This window comes from Leptonychotes weddellii, chromosome 1 (genome assembly GCF_054177405.1).
Source record: "Leptonychotes weddellii isolate Sample4059 chromosome 1, ASM5417740v2, whole genome shotgun sequence".
Classification (NCBI taxonomy): Eukaryota; Metazoa; Chordata; class Mammalia; order Carnivora; family Phocidae; genus Leptonychotes; species Leptonychotes weddellii.
In genome coordinates, this window is record NC_138369.1 from 74,964,592 (window position 1) to 74,985,615 (window position 21,024).

General features: G+C 41.6%; 1 protein-coding gene across 1 annotated transcript; it reads right to left on the reverse strand.

Moving 5' to 3' along the window:
- Positions 1-294: 294 nt before the first annotated feature.
- Positions 295-20,595, reverse strand: LOC145723803 (collagen alpha-4(VI) chain-like). Its single transcript, XM_081833180.1, has 11 exons — positions 20,564-20,595; positions 20,405-20,467; positions 19,068-19,130; positions 17,850-17,885; positions 16,839-16,875; positions 13,417-13,910; positions 5,160-5,250; positions 3,167-3,850; positions 2,010-2,106; positions 1,289-1,515; positions 295-374 (listed from the first exon to the last, which is right to left on the reverse strand). The coding sequence occupies exons 4-11, from the start codon at positions 17,853-17,855 to the stop codon at positions 295-297; spliced, it is 1,716 nt and encodes a 571-aa protein (XP_081689306.1). The 5' UTR covers positions 17,856-17,885; positions 19,068-19,130; positions 20,405-20,467; positions 20,564-20,595.
- Positions 20,596-21,024: the final 429 nt, after the last annotated feature.

Consider the following 21,024-nt stretch of genomic DNA (forward strand, 5'->3'; position numbering starts at 1 on the left):
GGGAAGGAGCTTGAGGAGGTGGCAAAGGTTTAGAGTGCCCTTGGAATGCCACGGGAGGGGAACTGACCAGAGCCAAGTTACCCACTGTAGGACACTGCGGGGAGCTTCCGGCCTCAGTGTTTGGCTGTGAATAGGACCGGATGAGATAACCAGTAATCTCTCCTCCATCTCCTTCACCTTGAATTTGTAGGCAAGGGTGCCTTAGAAGAGTAGTTCTCACACTTGGTTGTGCAGTGGACTCCCTGGGTAAGTTCCACACACAGAGATTCTGACTGAAGGGGTCTGCGGTGAGGTCTAAGCATTGAGAATGTTTAGATTCTCAGGCGATTCTAATTTACAGCCAAGACTGAAAATCACTGCCTTGGTAAGACTACCTGAGGATAGTACACAGTAGAAAAAACAGGAACTAGCAAGATCAGGTGTTCTATGCGTAATGTTTAGCTGCCCATGCCAGGAGAACCAATTCCTAGGTCTGTCTGGTTTTGTTATTTCCCTTTGGACATGTATTTGTTTGCTTTGGAATCTAAGAGGTAGGACATATCATTGACATCTTAACTGCTAACTTGTACTGTATCCTTCTATGTGGCAAACACACGAATTATCCGGTTTTATTCTTAACATAATCTTATGAGGTAGGTATTCACATAATCCCCACTTCACAGATCAGAAAACTGAGCCCCTGGAGAACCATCTAGTCACATTCAAAACTTCTGGGCAATTATCTCTCATTTAATCTAAGCAGGACTGACCCCCACCACTCACGAGAAACCTCTTTCAGCTATGGAAAAGATATGTTTACTGTTTTGCTTAATTTGCTCATTCCATGTAAGAGGTAACATGGCATTTGCATTACCACCTGCCGTAATCAAAATCGATGCTACGCTTGTTTTAGATGGATCCAAAATGTTCCTTAAACTTGGTCAGTGAATACGTAGCCACTCATACAGGGATGAAGGAACCTTCTACTTTCCTTCAAGGTCAGGAGTATGTTCTGTTCTCCACTTCTGCAATAGATCATTGCTTCTGGGCAATGAAGTAAACCCTTCACAGGGTTTGTCTCCATAATAATACTCCCTGAAATAACTGCTGTTCAGTTCTAGTTTTATAGTCAGACCTAAGTCAGCCTTCGTATGTTTTCTTAAATTAATGTCTTTAGTTACGTACATGAATTTCTGCATCTGAAAGTGACTAAAAAGCCAAAATTTGCATGCTAACACAGTTCACAGGGATTTTTTTTTTTTTTTTTAATGAAGACAACCTAAGGAGCAAGAAATAGTTTGGTTTTTACCATAGGCAGTGCCTGAATTTCTTTCTTTTCCAGTTTGTTTTCGTCTTGCAGGCCTTTGTCCATTTCCTTCAGCACCATGTCCATTCTTTTCATAATTTTCAAGTGCTTCTTGCCAAGTTACAGATTTCACTGTGGCTTTTCTATTCTCCTCTAGCAAAATGTCTGTCCCTCCAAGTGCTTCCAGATCACCCGCAAAGCCAGATTGGCCAAATTGGAGCCTGGGCAACCTGTGTAGAAACAATTCCGTCTCAAATTGCAAAACTGAACCACAAAAACTGGGAGGTTCAGTCCCCAACTGATACAGGTGGGCTCAAAAAACCAGGTTTGAGCATTTCCTGATGACTTTGGTGTCAAATTGGCTAGTTTCTTAGGTTTGCAGAGATGCTTGCACACACATCAGAATAATACGGTTGGCGTTACTAATTTTGCCTCTGGGACATGGGATTAAAGGCTTCGGAGGATGTAGTAGAATGAGAAATTGTTATTTCTTTGCTTTTATATACTGATGTGCCCTTTAAATTTGTTATATTGGCCCTATATTACTCTTAACATTAAAAAAACCCAAAAAACCCATATCAGAGTTGTCAAACAGAGGAGCATCCTAGCCCCAGTGGTTTGGGTCAGGTCAAGGACTTGGCGTCACCTGTGACCTTTCTTTAGGGAGAGAGTCTTCTGCAGGGGACAGAGCTGAGGGACAACCTCAGCTCCGCCTTCAGCCTACCTCCTGACAAGCCTAAATGGTTGCAGCAGAGTGTCCCCTCGGTTCGGGCCCCCACATTTTCCAATGAGCTCGGGGGATGGGTACTGGTTTATTCCACCTAAAAATAAAATTAAAAAATTAAATCAAGTCAAAGCATGCATAAAGTAATGTAAAACTTAAAAATAAAATAAACATACAATAAAATAAAGCATAAAAACAAAATATTATCCATAAAGACATAAAATTTAAAAGACAAAAAGTCAAAGCATAAAATAAAATAAAATACACAATAAAACAAAATAAAAAACAAAAAAAAATAAAAATAAACTCAAAACATAAAGACCAAAAAAATCCACTGACATGAAATGAAAAAATATATATATAAATTCAAGTAAGGCATAAAACAAACACCAAAATAAAAGCAAAGAAAATAAAATAAAAACCAAACAAAATAAAAACGTGAAATTCATCCTATCACATAAATTATATAAAATAAAATCAGAACATAAAAGAGTATACCAAAACAAAAAATTAAACCTAACACAATAAAATATTTAAAAGTTAAGTAAAATGAAATTGAAATGGACTAGAAAAGTGATTCCCTCAGCCTGCTTCTCAGAGTCACTAAGCCACCAGCCATCTATTAGAATGCTCTCCTCCACCTCCTACAAAGATAAGGAATCAGAATGCACATTTTAACAAGATCCCTGAAAGGTACATGTGCATGTTAAAATTTAAGAAGCACTGTTATATGCCACTGGATTCTGTAATCCATATTCCTGGATATAGGAATAACAATAACTATTCCTTATATTTGTTCAACGCTGGTGCTTTCAAGGTCCGTCCACACGTATATTTGAATGTAGGCTTCACAAATAAGGAAGAGACTGTAATTCTCATTTTGGTAAAGGACAAAATCAAGAGGTTAAGTAGAAGAAACCTGAGGCCTCCCAGCCACCAAACGAGAGGTTCCAGATAAGAAACCAGCGCTAGGTTTGGCATAGTGTCAGGGCAATGATAGCTCATGGTTTTTAGCAAATTGGGTGAAGGTGCTTTCTGGAGACTCCCCAGAGGACACACTCAGCAAGTGTGAAGGTACAGCGGGTACCTACTCGCCCAAATACCAGGCTCTAGTAAGTTCCTCTCCCCACCTCACCCAGGGCATCCCCAGTGCTTACTTTTTAGAAGGTTCAGGAAGGCCCTCGTGAATCCCTGGGCATAGGCTACTTCCTGGCCTGAGATTCCCTCCAGACGTAGCAGGTGCTGCTCGGTGGGGAGGCTGGCCACACCCTCCAGCTCAGCCAGCTCATGGGTACCCACACCTGGGCCCAAGGCCAGCACAAACAGAGTGATGCCCTTGCACTTGGCCTCCAGGGACAGAGTCCTTAGCTTCTCCTGGTCCCAGCTGCTGGTCTCACTGGCCACGATGGCGAAGAGGACCCGCACCTGCCTGGGCAGAGGGGCTGCCAGGAGCACCTTCTCCAGAGTCCACTCCAGGGCGTGTCCCAGGGCGGGAGCTCCCTGCAGAGGGCGGCCAGAAGCCTCACGGAGGTACCTCCGCATCTGTATCTTTTGGCCGTAGGAGGTCAGGTGGAAGCCCTCCAGCACAGGGGGGCGCCCTGCACCGGGCCAGAAGCCTGGAGTTGTGTACATCACCAGGGCAGCACGCGCCCCACGGAGGGACATGCTAGGCTGCGCAGCCACCTCCAGGTCGTTGAGCATGGCATCCACTAGACTCAGGGCAGTGCGGTACACATCAGCACCAATGCCATAGGAGCTGTCCACCACGAATACCACATCCATGTCCCCTGCCAGGGGTCCTGGCGCACTCCGCTCACACTCTGGGTCTGGTCTGCACTTGTCTGGGGGAGGAAGTGCCAGGAGAGGTTGGGGTTACCACGCATCCCTTTCCTTTCCACGCAAACACATTTCCAGACTCTCGGTAAGAATAGACGCTGCTGAGCGCTACCTGCATTGTGTTAACAAGGTAAGCTGATGGGCAATGTAAGTAATCATGCCCGTTTTTCAGAAAAATGAATTCAGACAATCTAATCCTACGTTTAATGTTTTTAACCACTAGGCCACGGCTTTCTAATCTCTAGGTTCACAGACACCTGCCTGGTTCAGTCCTGGCTCTCGTATTGGGTGTGTGACCTTGGGCAAATTATTCAGCCTTCCCCATGCCTGTTTCCTCATCTGTCAGATGGAGATAATGATGATAATAACAGTATGTACCTTATGAGGTTGTTTGTGAGGTTTAAATAAAAAATGAGTTAATATATGTAAGTGCTCAGAACAATGCCCAGTGTGTAGTAAGAGCTCAAGCTCAATAAATACCAGCTAGGCTTATGCTTCTACAGAAGGGACCAAAACCCAGAGAGACCAGGTGTCAAATGATTTGATGGGTGTGAAAGCAGCTCATCAACTGTAACATACTCTACAAACGGCTGCCACTGTATTTGACTTGACCAAGTTCTCAGGGCCAAATCTCTCATGGCAGTGTTAAGTCTAAGTGTGGATCGACTAGAGGGAATGATTAAATCCCCTTTCAATTTCACCTAAAGGACTCACTCTGGCCCCGGGTGCCATGGGTGTGGATGAGAGCTCTACACACTTGGGCATGCATGGGCTTCAGCACGAAGTTCTCTCTGGCACAGATTAATATGAGTGCAGGTATAGTGATGGAAGCCAGAGACACAGAGACATTGAATGACTTGCCAATATCCCACTGGTGGTCAATGGCAGTTCCAGGCTGAGAACCCAGGATTCTGGACTCTTAGTTCAGGGGTCTGCCTTGCACACTAAGGGGCCACTAAGTAAGGAACACAAGCCCAGCCATCTACAGGAGACTGGCAGGACAGGTAAATAAGCAGAGCGGACCAGGGGTAAGACAATAGGGATGGAAGGGACTGTGGGGCACTCATATCAAAAGAGGTCAGGCACAGCTCAGTTTGGGCTGACTGTGACCACAAAGGAATACAGTGTCTGTGATTCTCAAGACGATTCCTAAGAAAAACTGGAAATCCGGACTTGATAAGAATTCCCAGATTCTAAGACTCTGCACATATTCAAGTAAATACACATCTGCAGGGCAGATCTGGCCTGTGGCCACTGGTGAATTCATCCTGTTGTAAAGACATCAGTCCGATCAGAAACGCTGTCTGGGCTTACCATAGCAGAGAGTGCAGTGGACCATGTGCTCCACGTCCTGCTGACTCTCGGTCTCCCAGACAAACAGGTGAAATCTGTTGGTTCCATCCATCTAATCCAAACACATACGCAAAGTTTATCAGTAGTGGAATTAAATTTCAAGTCATGTTTTTCATGCTTTTTCCAATTCAGATGAGAAAGACATTCATATGATAGTTTTAGAGAATATATGTAATTATATACCGATAAATAATTTGGTATTACCTATTACAGTTATTTATTGTCATTTAGTTCTCTAGTTCTAACCTGGATGTTAGATTATCGTTGCTGTGGGGACACGTGGGTCTTCAGACTCCCGATGTGTGTAAAACTCAGCCAGTGTTGTGTTGTGTTAGAATGAGGTCAGGGAGTTGAAGATACAATCATTTATAAATTCCATATATGTTCAGTGATTGTCCACAGTATGCAAGATGCAGTGTGGTGGGAGTTATAAACACGAACAGGCAGACCCTTCAAGGAGATGGTCATACAGGTCATACACCATTAGAATGGAATGAGGTAGATACCACAGGGGAGACCTCTCTAGCATATTCCTGGTGTTCAGGGCTGGTACATACCAGAGTCAGAAGGCAAGAGTGAGGAAGACTCAGGGAAGGCTTTGTAGGGATGGCAAATCTATTTATCTCCTTCCTTCAACCTTTCCAATTATGATTAATGTAATAACTGATATCAAAGCTTAAAAAGCAAACAATAATAACAACAATAAATCCAACAAGTTCATGTGACAACTAGTTAATCAATAAACCCATTCCCTCTTCTTCCTAGGGCCACAACCAGACAACATTTCCCACCGTCCCTTGTAGTTAATTGGGACCACAAGTAGGGTCTAGCCAATGCCATATGGGTGGATGGATGCCATTTCTGGCACATGCATGATACTCTGTGTGTGCACATCTGCCAGCCAAATGTAGAGGACTCAGAAAAAGGTTTAGAGGCCCTTTGGTATGATGGGGCCATTGATAGGATCCCAGGTCCTGAAACGGCTGCACAGAGCAAAACATTCTCCCCCTCCACACCCATATCCAAGGATCCACATTCACTTGTGACAGATGGCAGAAAGAATACTTTATTATGTTAGGCCATTGAGACTTGGACATGAATGCTTCCACAGTTAACCTTCCCTGGCAAATGGAGATTATTTGCAGGACTTCCACCTCATGATGAAATTCGGAATGCTGTCAGACTATTTCTCTCCAGATATGAAGTGAATATCTAAGATTAGTCCTGCCCATCACATTGTCTGCTCTCTATCAAAACATGAAGGATAGGGCCCCGTCGCTCCTCCCCCTTCATCCCTGTGGCCAGGACCAAGTAGGTTCTGGACCCTCCTCTAGAATCAAAGTGCTAGGGACATGAAGCTGTCATGCTAGCCCTCAGGGAGAGAAGATAGGCAAAGGTTACTTTGGAAAAGAATTTTCCGTAACATGTCCTCCTGACAGAGCTCTTCAGTCTTTCTGCTTGGGACTGCAGCATATCCTCAACTTTAGCTCTCAGAGTGAGCTTACATGAAAGAAAAACCCATGTGGAGAAAGAAATATAAAGAGCTGAACTTTTATTCTTGCTAATGTAACACAAAAACAACATGGGTACTTTCCCAAGACTCTTGAGAAGAAAGGCAAAATGAATCCTCTCTTGTTCCTCACCTGGTTATGCTTTTTCCTGACTCAATTCAAATCAACCAAGACTGATTAAACAGCTACTAAATAGAAGTCTTAACAAGCCCTGCAGAGATACAAAAATGACAGTCACATCTTCAAAGAGCTTAAAACCTAGCAGGAATGAGAGACAAACAACTTTCAAAAAAGAAAGAGGTCCAATAATATGTTTTAGGGACACAGGAAGAGGAGGTTCATTTGAAGCGACGGGAATAGAGGGAGCCTGATGAAGATAGTGACATCTGGCACTTTGGGAAGAATGAGTAGGATAGTTACATAGCAAAGAAGCAGGTGAAAGAATTACAGTGTGGAGGAACAGCATGTACAAAGGCCCAGGGGTAGACAGTGGTTGTCTACAGAATTCTCCTTAGTGTTCCCGCTCCCCAGAGATTAGAGAAAGCCCACCTCCAGTGTGCAGCTACACAGCACATCTGAAACCCTGGAACCCCCTGCCAGATGGAGGAGACTCCACTTGAAGAAAAATGGCAGAGTTGTCAAAATTCAACATTCAGAACTATTCCACATGGTCATCAGATCTGAGTACCGACCAAGCCAAATGGACTTAATTAATCACCAGGGATTAGAGAGAACAGTAGAGGCACATTAGTAGCTTTACTGGAAATCACATGAGGCAACTTGAAAAGCTGCTGAAATCAGGATCCATGGCAGTGTTCCAGGAGCTATGGGAAGACTGAGATAACCCTAGGAGCATCCATTTTATTCCAAGAGTTGTGGGGAACCACTAAGTTCGTGTATATTATTTTTAAATCACAGGAAACCTAGGTGAAGTGTGCTATAAAATGCAGAGTTTGTGTGAATTTTTAAGGTAGTATGAAAGACGTCAAAGAAATTCAAACATCCCCCCGCAAGTTTGGTCCATGGGAAGAGTCCAATGCAGCCGTAACAGATTTGGTGTCAGGATCCCAGCTCCTGGTCCCTGATCTGCCATGGTTGGCTGCGTGACCTTGGACAAGGCTCTGGTGCCTCAGATTCCTCAACAATAGAGTTGAGGGTCTGAATGGATGCCACAAGTTTTCTTCCTGTTTCAACACCGCCTGGTCCTCAGTTCTAATCTTCTGTATTTGCCTCATGTTCAGGACACTGTGTTACCTTTTCTACTCCGAGAAACTCAGAGGATGTAACTCTTCCATCTGTTGTCTGCTTACTGGAAAATTACCAAATTCAACTGAATTGGAATAGTTACAAAACTTACATTTTTTAAAAAACTTTTCTTAGGGAACCATGAGAGACTATGGACTCTGAGAAACAAACTGAGGGTTTTAGAGGGGAGGTGGGTGGGGGGATGGGTTAGCCTGGTGATGGGTATTAAAGAGGGCATGTACTGAATGGAGCACTGGGTGTTCTATGCAAACAGTGAATCATGGAACACTACATCAAAAACTAATGCTGTAATGTATGGTGACTAACATAACATAATAAAATTAAATTAAAAAAAACTTTTCTTAGGAAGAATAATTTTGTGATCACGCTTAAAATTTGTACTGTTCTGGCAAAAATAAAATTGTGGGAACAAGTACACAAAAACACAATGAAAGTCCATAGGGGACTATGACTCAGTATAGATTCATCCATACTTAGTTGTCATTAATGAACCTCTAATTACTTTGAATTTGGACTTGCCAGCATGGTCCTAGTCATTGATTCCTGGGAAAGCTCAAGCAGAGAGACAGTGTGGGAGGGAATCAGTATGAGGGGAGGAGAAAATTGGCTTGTTGAGTCTTAGTGCAAACTCCCATCAGCACCAGAGAAGGAAATTTCAAAAACAGAGTACCTTAAACACAGACTAAGTGATCTGCTTGAAGCGCAAAGCTTTATGACAGTTTGAATCAACGCCTTTGGCGATTCTCTCAACCAACTTCATTCCTGAATGTCCAGCTGTGGTCTGTTGGGACTAGTTATATACTAAAGACAAGAGTGTATGGAGGGGAGAAGACATGGCACATGGATTTGCATTCACGTCCTCTTTTGTTTCATAGACAGAAAGATATATTTTCAAAGGATTCAGACAACCCTCAAACCCCAGCCCCCAATTTTTAAAGAAGTCCCCATGAGCCCTGAGCTGGAAAGACCCACAGGGTTCAATCCAATGTTTCAGCTGCTGTCTAAAGCTGCCAAGGTCATGGGACAATGTTCATTCCTGGGACTGAGCTGGGGGAGGCTCTTGGCTTGGATGGGAATAGAAGGGAAGAAAGCGAGTGCCAGGGAGGAGGATTTGCCTTGGACAGAGGGAGAGCTAACTGGACCCTAAGGAGGGAAACAGAAACCATCTGGCTTCCAGTTGAGGCGAGGACTTGGGGAACAAGGGAAAATGGGCAAAATGGGGAAGGAGGCAGACAGAGAGAATAGTCATGCAACCTGTGACTGACCCCAGGAGCTTGAGTCCAGCCCTGACTCCTTGCAGTTGGCATGGTCCCATCCCACCAAGACTGCCGTGAAACAGCGGCCTCCTCCTGGACTTCCCAGCTAACATTAGGGGTTGTAATTGGATTGAGGTGGCAGGTGGCATAGTGGGACTTGGAAACCTGACAGATTGGAGTGCAAATTCCAGGACTATGCAGTTTAAAACAAGTTGCTTTACCTCTGACCTTCCCTTACCTCATCTGGGAAATGTAGATTATCATTATTAACTTATGGGATAGTTATGAGAATTAGACCAACACTCCTCAAACTTTAACACTCATGCAAACCATCTAGGGATCTTGTTAAAAATGCAGAGCCTGGGATGGTGTCCCCATCAGGCTCCAGCCCACTCTCAGCATGGTGTGTGCTTGAGAGTCTCTCTCTCCCTTTCCCTCTGCCCCTCCCCCTGCTCGAGCGCATTCTCTCTCTAAATAAATAAATTTTTAAAAATCTTTTTAAAAAATGCAGAGCCTAATTAATTAGATTGGTGGTAGAGTCTGAGATTTGGCATTTTTCATGGACCTGGGTAATGCTCATGCTGCTGGTCCCAGGACCGCATTTTGAATAGTGATGGGTTAAGGTGACAAGGCATGAAAACCACGTAGCATGGTGGTTGGAACTTCATAGGTGCTTACTAAACAGAACCTGTCTAATTTAATAAAGAGTTACTGGGTGAAGAGGCACTCTTCAGGTCCTTGAAGAGATGGTAATAATAATGGCTATCCACTGAGTATACACAAAGAAAGTGTCAGTTCGATGTACCGGTAGGCACTACCTTTTAGAACTCTTACAACAAATCTGTGAGTTTATCCCCATTTTATAGGTGACTAATTGAGGCCCCAGTGTCAAGAACACATCCAGATAACACATGGGACAGAAACAGAGTGTGAAGTCTCATTGCCTCATTCCTTCCCTTGGTTGCTGACCCTGGCCTTAGAGCAGTAACAATCTAATGGAAAACAGCAACCCACAAGGCCTCAGCAGCAGGTTATCCACGGCCTCTGAAAGAGCCTCTCTAGGCAACCCAACACTTTCTTTAAAAAAAGTCCTTCCATAACTTTTCTGAATCCTGAAATTACACCAAAATTTAAAATTACCTTCCCCATTTTTTTTTTTACCTTCCTCTTAATGTTTCTATCCTCTAAAGCTGATTTTTCTTATCTCCATGATAGCCAGCACTCCATTCTTTGGATTCTTCTTTTTTAATACACAGAAATAAAAATAGGGCTAGTTCAGAGATTTATCTCACAGTATTATAAAGATAAAATGAATTAATACATGGGGAGAATTTAGAACTTCTAAACTCTCTTCCTGCTCTTGAGTTTTGAACTCAAAATCGCATTGCTGATGAGAATTCCAGACCTTGAGCAAGTTATTTAACTTCTCTGTGTCTCAGTTTCATCATCTGAGAAATGGGCCCATAATAGTTATCTCACTGGGTTGTTATAAGGATTAAATGAATCAATAAGTGGAAAGATCTTAGCACAGTGTCTGAGTCAATAAATGTGAGCTATTTTCCTGGGTACTGTTTCAAGGGAACATGTACTAGACTTTTGATAAAGAAAAATGAAATTTGAAACCTGGCACTCAAATTGCATTTTCCCTGCAATCCTCTGCTTTTTAACTTTAAAAAATGGGGCAAATATTTTGAGATACACACAGGCAATTGGATCCAGGCACAATAGTCCAATGCTGCAAAACTGGTTTTTTTTTTTTAGGGTTAAGATGACTCATGGGTGGCTTAAAAAATCTTTTCAATATGCCCCCACGGCCTCCGAAAACGTTTAAATGGACTGAGAAGTTCGGGCATCTGTTTATATAATCATTTCAAATTGAACAACCATCATTTTTCCAGAAGAAGCATGTGGGTGTTGTTCTGTGAAATAAAATAACATAGAGGTGAAAGACAAAAACCTCACAGAACGTCAAAGAGATTCCTCAGGCAGATAATTCCAAAGACAAATGATAGGATATTCCTACTCTCCTAATAGGATCCCCCTAAGGCTGACACACAGAGTAGGGGGGAGGTTAAGGGCTGCAATATGCCCAGTTATGAAGAAATGAGGCTTTTTCTGACAGGCCCTGAGAAGGGAGTTTCTCTCCTTGCCGGTGTCAACAGAAACAAGGTCATCCCTTATATGTGAACTGGCAAGCAACAATGTAACACTTCTACATTGTTACATTTAGGAAACAGAATTGGTTTCCAGCATCCTGGGGCAAGAATATGTCCAAGAAACAGAAAGGAGAGCAGACAGAAGTGACAGAGCTGAGGTCCAAGTATACTGAAGCTGGTAGATTCTTTTCACATACCATTATACCCTTTTACCTGGAACCCAAAGCAACTAAGAGGCCAAGGACATCCTGACCAAATAGTAACCCTACATCAGATCCCAACAGTCTGCCCAGGATCCTCTCAGAAAGCCGCACTGATGGGCATTTGAGGAATGTAACCGTACCCCAAGGATCACTCTCCAAATGTTAGGGAGATGCCTTTTTGAAAATAGATCATTATACCAGGGAGGGAGCTCGATAACATTCACTTGTGACCCCCTCTCCATTTTAGAGCTGAGCAAAATGAGACTCAGAAAGATGAAGAGACTTTTCCAAAGGCACCTCATTGTTGATGGAAGAGCCAATCTCTAATTTTAACTGTTATTTGGTTATACCCTGCCTTTATGCATCCATTCAGGAAGTTATTGAGAGCTGCCCTCTTGCTAGCCCATCTCTGTCCACACATCCTACTGGACAAGAGAGGTGTAACAGCAAACAAGGAACTCAACGCTCTGCATTTTAACTTTGTTTCTCAAAACCCAAGGCATGTAGTCCAAAGGTTTGCAAGCTATCATAATTTTACCTATTGATTCTTAGAGGCATATTCACAGCTGTGATAACAGTGTCTGTCACCTACCATTTCTCCTTAAGAGAAAATTAAATGGTCTAGCACAGCTAAATTGATTAGCTATTAGGTTGAACCATATGACATTTCCACTTTTGCCGGTCCAACACAGTTGAATATTGGCAATGTCACATGGTTCAGTCTGACATTCATAAGCATCCTGGAGTCTCTTAAATAGAGAACCACTCTTCATTTTGATAGATCATCCCATATATTCCATGAGAATGTGTTACATGGGTTTCAGTTAGAAAAGTCAAGTCTGGAGAATAGGTAAATAAATTGTGGTATATACCCACTTAGCGTAGTTCAGAACAGTAGTAAAAAAGAACAAGTTCCCCACATGCACAACATAGATAAACAAGGAGAACAGACATCATGTTGAGTGGAAGAAGCCAGATACGAAAGAGTACTATATATGCTATAGAATTCAACTGAAATGAAGGTTCAGAACAAGCCAAATTGCTTATTTGACTGCAACAGAAGCCAGAAGAGCAGTGACTCTGTGGAGTGTGTGGTTTGGGGAAACATGAGCAAAACTTATAGGATGTTGAAAGGGTTCCAGATCTTGTATGATGTCTTGGTCACAAGGGTTTAAACATTTATAAAAATCCATCCAGCTGTATACATTTTAAATTAAAGCACTTTGCCCACTTTGTTATATGGGTATGTGTTTTATACCCCAAGAAAGAAAAGAAAGAAGAGAGAAAGAGAGACAGAAAAGGAAAGGAAAGGAAAGGAAAGGAAAGGAAAGGAAAGAAGGAAAGGAAAGGAAAGGAAAGAAGGAATGGAAAGGAAAGGAAAGGAAAGGAAAGGAAAGGAAAGGGAGTTACATTCTACAGACTCTCCTGATACAATTTAGCATAGTGGGGAAGCATAGGCTCTAAAGGCAGATAATATCAATCTGCTACTAACCACATATTTGACTTTTGATGGTATACTTAACCTCTCTAAGCCTCAGTTTTCTTATCTCTGAAATGGAGGTATACAGTAATACCCACCTCATAGAGTCTTGGGGATATTAAATAAGTGAATGTTTGTGAGGCACGTTGCACAGAAGAAGCGCTCAAGAGTGGCCAGTTTGTACTAGTAGTTAACACTAGTAGCAGAGTCCATAACGAGGATCCCGCCCCCCCCCCCCCCCCCCCGCCCCACCGCGGCCCCTGCATACACATCAATGCGGTCCTTGATGGAAGGGTAGTAGGAAGCAGGTACTAAGTGCCTGCCTCCCAGGGGCTCCCCCGCTTACCAGCAGGACATCCGGGAGGTTGTGCTCCTCTGTGAAGGTAATGATCGCAGAGGTGATGTCCAGGGCACTGAGCTCCAGAATGGCAGTGCTGAAGGCATCCGTATCGTGAGCCCAGCCCGCCTGGAAGAACACAGCCACTTTCCTCGCGAGAAGGCCTGAGCGCACACGTTTGAATACATGTCTTGCGACAAACCTCATGGCCTCCCCAAGGTTCCTGCTGCCAGACGAGCCTTGCAGCGCGATTGTCCTGACCGCCTGCAGGAGCGCGGGCTTCCCCTTGTGGTCTGAGAAGCGAATCAGGTAGTCTGTTTTGGCGTTGTACGAAACGACGGCCACTCTGGCGCCCGTTGGGCAGTTACTCTCACTTATTTCCATCCTCATCAACAGAGATAATAGAATGTTTCTCATCCTCTCAAAATCCGACTGGGAGACGTCATTGGACATGTCCAAGGCAAAGACCACTTCGCTAGGGAACGCTGGGCATTTGGAAATACCTTAACACAATGGACACGCAGATTTAAGATTTTCCATAATGCCTCTGAACAGGTGACATTTGAGTGAATAAGAAGATATATTACTTACCTGTTGAACAAGCTGGAAGGGAAATTGTTTTGGAGAAAAAACAAGACATTGTTAGTTTATAGTTGTTCAGTTTCCAGGTGAGTGCTTCAATATTGAAAAACCATCTCCTCTGAGAAATTCAAGCAGTGACCTTCTCTGACTCCTGCCTGAGTTTGGCAAAGACCTCGATTTGCTCCCCAATCCATTTTCCCTTTTTTCTATAGTAGTAGATCCTCAGTCTCTGGGCATATGGCTGCCTGGAAAAAAAGACTCCATTTCCCAGTGGGGGAGCTATCCTATTACATTCTGAACAATAGAATAAGAGAAATGGTTGAAACGACTTCAAAAAGATATCCATCCCCTTTCCCTTTCTTTTCCTGATAGCTGGAGCTTGGCCAACATCTTGGACCTTGAGGTGATTTGGGAAACAAAACACCCTCCCGACAATGGCAGAGCAAAAAAGAATAAAGAGCTCATGTCCCTGAATACTGTGGAGCTCCATATCAACCCCAGACTGGCCACTTCCTGGCTTTGATCTGAGAAATACCTTTGTGTCATTGCTGTTGAGCACTGAGGTCATGCTGTATTGAACTTAAACTTAACTAATTCACTGAGCTATTCTGAAACTATACATATATACACACACACACATATACATATACACACACATATAAAACTGTATATAATATACAATATATATCATATACTATATATTATGTATAAGTGTGTGTGCACACATATTTTTATGGAAAATATCAGAAAACAAAAAATTAAAATTATCCTTAATTCATAATGTCTATGTATGTATTTGTATAAATTTAATTTATTTTATTTTATAAAAACTTGGACCTTAGTATATGTCTTATTCTGAATCTTTTTTTTACTTAGCATATGATAAACATGTATTCTTTCTTTTTTTAATTTTATTTTATTATGTTATGTTAATCACCATACATCATTAGTTTTTGATGTAGTGTTCCATGATTCATTGTTTGCGTAAAACACCCAGTGCTCCATGCAGAACGTGCCCCCTTTAATACCCATCACCAGGCTAACACATCCTCCACCCTCCTCCCCTCTAGAACCCTCAGTTTGTTTCTCAGAGTCCATAGTCTCTCATGGTTCGTCTCCCCCTCCGATTCCCCCCCTTCATTTTTCCCTTCCTACTATCTTCTTTTTTTTTTTTTAACATATAATGTATTATTTGTTTCAGAGATATAGGTCTGTGATTCATCAGTCTTACACAATGTATTCTTTTCATCAATAAATTTAGAGCAGTATCACCTAATCCACTATAGATGTCTCATGATACTCCCACCAACATCCCTTTGTGATGAGCATGCTTGTACATGTATCTGTGCATCTCTGTCCAATTGTGGTCCTCTATAAATCTCTATAATTATGGCTTTTGATATGCAGGGTCCAATTGCTCTTCAGAAAGGTTGTACCAACTGACACTCCCACCAGCAATATGCATTTTATACATTTCCCAAATTTAGATAGAGAATTTTTTCTCATTTTAAAAATATTTCCAATTTGAGAGACAAAAAGAGTATCTCATTTTCGTTTGTATTCTTTGACTTCCTGTGATGTCAAACGTTTTTACAGGTTTATTGGTCATTTGTATTTTTTCTTCTCTGAAGCTTCCATTCGTGTGTTTTGTCCATTTTCAATCTATGAGTTTTTTTACATTAGGTTCAACAAATATGAAATATCTGTGCTTGTGGATAAAAATGATTGAGTGGGAGCAATTGTATATATTTCGACATGACAGAATTAACAAAATTAGGTCCTTGGCTTGGGTCCATTGCTCATATTGTGTATATTTTGTTCCCCCACTTTTCTCTTTACTTTCGACTTCACAGTGCTTTTCAATATAAAGGGGTTTTAACTTTTGATATGGTCAACTCTGACATTCTTCCTTTGTGGACAAAACTATGGTATTATTTTTTGTGATTTCTAGAAAAAGGACTTCAGAATCTTCTTGAACAGCAACTGAATGGGAATGGACAGAAGATGGAGTTTGAATAAGCAGGGTTGGGTGTTTGTGGAGAGAACCCAAGCATCCAAATTAAGCACTCTGCCAAATCACTGTTCCCTCCCTATTGCTAGTGAGTGGTGAAATGTACATATGCAAATATCCAGGAATACACTGAAGACACTAAGTAAATTCCAGTCTGGGGATGTGACCAAATATTAAGATCTGATGATTTGTAATTCCATTTTTAAAACATAAATGCAAATAAAAAAGGACACATTTCTTATTGAAGGCTCCCTGGTGATCCCTCTTGTTTAAATGGATGGGATAAAAATAACAAAGCTTTTCTTTATTTGTTTTGTGATAAGAAGCACCAAGATGCAGACATGCAGGTATGCAATTGGCATTGCCTTTCATTCCACATGATAATGGAATTTCTCTTCGCTGTTGAGACAGCATGCCTTTCAGCCACTTCATTTCTGAGACCACATTGGCGAAGATTACTTACCCGAAAGGAGATTGAGCCAAATATATTAATTTATAAGAGCCTTTCATGATGGGGCCCCTGGGTGGCTCAGTTGGTTAAGCATCTGCCTTCGGCTCAGGTTATGATCTCAGGGTCCTGGGTTCGAGCCCAGTGTCAGACTCCAGCTCAGCAGGGAGTCTGCTTCTCCCTCTCTCTTGCCCCTCCCCTGGCTCGTGCTCTCTCTCTCTCAAACGAATAAATAAAATCTTTTTAAAAAAAAGAACCTTTCATGATAGACAATGGTACCTCCCAAACCTCAGTCAAATCCACAGGTGATTTATGTCCCCAGTTCATGACCATGATTCATCCCCACTTCACACCACTGGCCCCCATTTGAGCCTTTCCCAAACAACTTACGGCAGTTCTCTTGTATGATAGCAATGATTTCACAAGGCTGTTAGAAAGATGGAGAAAGAGGGAAAAGGAAAAAGTATTTAATTTGAAGCATATTCAATCTCACTCTCATGACTTAGAAATGTCATCTGGGTATTATCAGTTTCTTTCTGAAGCTTTTTAAGCTACAATAGAAAACACAAAAATTGTTACAGCAGATGAAATGATCCATAAGTTATATTTCTAGATACAGTGGATATTTAAAAATATTTAAAATATATTTTACATACCATAGAGTGCTCATATTATTAGAGATAGGTAAATAAGGGGAACTCTTTTTTATTTTTTTATCTGCCTCACAAAGCAATGGAATCAAATTTGACTTTGAGGAAGTTTCAATCCAGAAATCTTGGCATAAAAGGCAAAGAAATGTCTTCAAATCCTGAATCTCTGTGTCAGCAATTCCTGGAATTTTTCTTTAGAATGACTGCCAAGACATGGACCCTTCACACCCCTTTAGAATTCTGCTTTGTTCCTTTGATCTCTTCCTCGGTTTCTGTTTATCCCTTGACACTATTACTTCTTGGTTCTCACTTGTCCCCACTTCCTTCCCTCCGCAGTAGTATTTCTGTGCTTGTGAGATGAAAAACCATCATAACTTTTCAGATTGTTTTCAGGTGTGTCATGACACATGAAGATAGACTCTACCATATGTTGGCTTATAAATACTTTATAAGCGACTTCTGAACTTTACAAAAAGGCATATTGTGTAGAAGTTGTAGCCTCAAAGTCTTTCTCTTCATGTCAACCAGTAGTAGTACTCAAAAACATCCAGATTGCCTCCATGACTTAAAATATTATTCTACTCTTTTCATTGATGTGATTATAACATTTCAGAGGAAAATCTATAAACTTAAGGTACTAAAAGAATTTATAAGAGGAGAAACAAAAGAATCCTTACAGATTTCTACCTTATGAAAGTGGAAAGCCTCATGTGCTAAAAAGAATAGGTTTAGAATTAAAATGTTCACCTACCGTCATATCTGCCAAGCCTTTGAGCCCCTTGATGCCCTGGGAAGAATAGAAACAAGTCTAAAATGTAAGATTCTGAGGTCCAATACATTATTCCCTGGAGTTGGCAAAACATCCTCAGAAAGATATCATAGTACATAGACCCCCTTCTTCCCCTACACTCCTGGCCCTGGAATTCTGGCTGACCCCTTAAGGAAGAAAGTTGGAGTGGCTAGGAGGTGTGTCTCAGACCTCAGAGTCTAGGATATCCAGGAATATGCTACATAAAGACTCTTAGAAGATCAGGTCATCTTGAGAACAAGCCACAGTTTAGGATCCAATTCAGGAAAAGGCCTTTCAAGATCTCAGGACCATATAGTTCTAAAGTAGACCCCAGCCATTCCCTATCCCTCCTCCTCAGGCTACCCACCACCATCCTAACTCTGCTCTAGTGCTAAACAAGTCATCCCTGGAACCTTCAGAACAGATAGGCCTGACTGAGGTACTCTGGGAGTCTAGAGATCTTTGTTTTTATTTAGATTCTACAAAGTAGTGATTTGTCACTTCAGGCAGGTCACTATAATCTTCTCAGCCTTTGTTTTCTCATCTGTAAAATGGGGATGTGCGTCATTCTACCTTCAAATTTTTGATTCTATGACTTTGTGGCTCCTCTACGGTAAACCCTAAATGCAGTGAAACCACCGGGTTCAGCCCCTGGCTCACTCACTGTACCATCTCTCATGAAAGGACAGCCTAGCCTCATAGGACAAGGGGTGGTGCAAAATGACAATAGCCCCAAAGTCTTTCCCTTCATACCAAATGACCTCCTAGGGAATTTTAAAAATATGTGTGGACTTGCAACATTGTCAATTTAGTTCAGATTATATAAATGTCACATTTTGTTAGGATTTCCTTCTAGTGTTTGCATAAATTTTGTTGCTCATCTTGTTTACATTGATAAACTCAGTCTCCAGTGAATTTTATGTATTATGTATTTAGACAGGTTTATAAATCTCCAGCCGCTCTAATATCTTCCCCATGTTCAAGTAAACAATATACATTGAATAAATATACTGTGTAAGGACTTGAAGCTAATGTCCTCAAAAGCAAATTTGGCTCATTCCCTATACAGATCTTCTAGTGCCTCCCAAATGTTCATTTCTTCATTTGGATGGCTCTTAGCAAATCCTTATTTACTTTTACACAAAGGTTGAAAATAAAAGAAAGACGAGTCCATGTTACCACTGGTCCTGGAGGGCCTTGGTCACCTGGAGTTCCAATAAGTCCAGGAAAGCCAGCATTACCCTAAAAATAGCCAAACCAAAGGAATAAGCTTCTCCTCTTGAATACAACTCAATTAAAACTATCAGACCCAGTTTGAGATACTAAGTTGTCATTATTTCTAAGATCCAATGAGTCTGCTATGGACCATTTAGTTTATGAACTGTATCAATGGAGTGAGACACCAATGGTAGAAAGGGAGGCAGTCTCCTTTGGGAGCCATCTAAATTGCCCCCTACAGACCTAAGCCCGGCCAACATGTGGACATACACACAGACACACACTTCCAAACCCAGCCTTAAAGGATGATCAATACTCAGTTTAGACTCCAGGTCATATAGTTAAAAGAATAGGAAATATACATTGAGAGCCTGACATCAAGAGAAAGGAAAATTTCTTTCACCACCTTCTAGTCTTTAGAGTCTGAGAAAAGGTGTATGCTGACCACGGCTCACTGCTTGTCTTATAGGTATTTGAACTGACATAGCATTATCTGCATGTAACTGATGCTTTGTCCTTTTTTATTTGAAACCAGAGACATAAGTTTAGCTAAGCAGGGCAATATTAGCCAGCAGCAAACCAAGTTAGGCATAGATCAATTTTTTTCTTTATGTCCTTGCCAATGTATGAAAATACCAATTATTGAGCGCCCCTAGATAATAAATATTCTCTTTCCTCTTTTCTGCACTGAACATAGTCCATGTCTTTTTCCCAGAAGGCCTTGCTCTCTAATGTCTATCTGATAAAAACTATCAAGGTTTTAGATATCCACAGGCTCTTTCGGAAAAGAGCTGCCAGTGATTGCAGCTTTTCGAGATTGAATCTTTGGAACCTGAGGGAATGGATTTTTAATGGTGGACTCTACAAAGCACAATGAAAACATGGCTCAAAGTCCACCAGGATGGCAGCCACATTCCTGAGAGTCTAGTCCTAAATTAGCTAAGAGAAAGTTAAGGTTTGAAAAAATCTTACAGAAATAGCAATGTTTGCTCTGCAGCTAAAACAATACCCTTCCAAATGATATCCAGACTTACCATAGATATTGATATTGTGTGACTGAAACTCCAACTTGGATTTTCTGTTATTATGCTTTGATGAGCTGCATTTGCATTCACAAGATCAATGAGAGTGGTATTAAGTGGGGGGGGGGGGGGATGGCCTGAGAAAGGTGTAGGACGTTTACTGACTGAGGAGAAGAGCTTCCTGCTGAGAAGTCCATTAACCCAATAGAAATGCTCCTGTGAGGAGTGTCATGATGTGTACCTCTATAGATCTTGGGAAATTCCTTTAATTCTTACCCTCCTTCCTCTGATTCCCTTTGCCCCCTTCTCTCCTTGGTGGCCCCGATCACCATCTTCTCCCTCAAGAGAATCAAAAGCAAAACCTTGAGTTTGAAGAAAAATGACTACAAACAAATGACACATGCTGCATACCAGCCCAGAAAGATAAATTCTTACTTGTGCACCAGGAGAGCCAGGAAATCCAGGTTCACCCTAGTGTCGGAAATGAGATAAAGTTCTGTTTAATGTCATGAGATTAAGTCTTTCTTTGACATTCCTCAGGGAAAAAGAAGAAACAACTATAATTTTGAGAAAACAGACTCAAAACAGGTGCCAGGAAAAACAGCTATAGCAATAGTTGTTATCTTGAGCTACTCCCAAGTGGCCATATTTTATTTCTATAATTCAATGTGAAACAACTTGCAAATGATTTTTACCAATTCTTCCCCTTCCTTCTTTGCCAGAGAGGAAGGGAACAATGGGACAATGTATTACATATTATGTAATGGAACTTCCTTCTTAAGCATTTTTATCTAGTGGTCTAAATAACCAGAGGTCTGATCCAACGGAAACCAAAGGAAGGGGTACCAAATTGACTGCTGGAAAGCAGGTGCTCGTTGTCAGATCAAAGCACACTA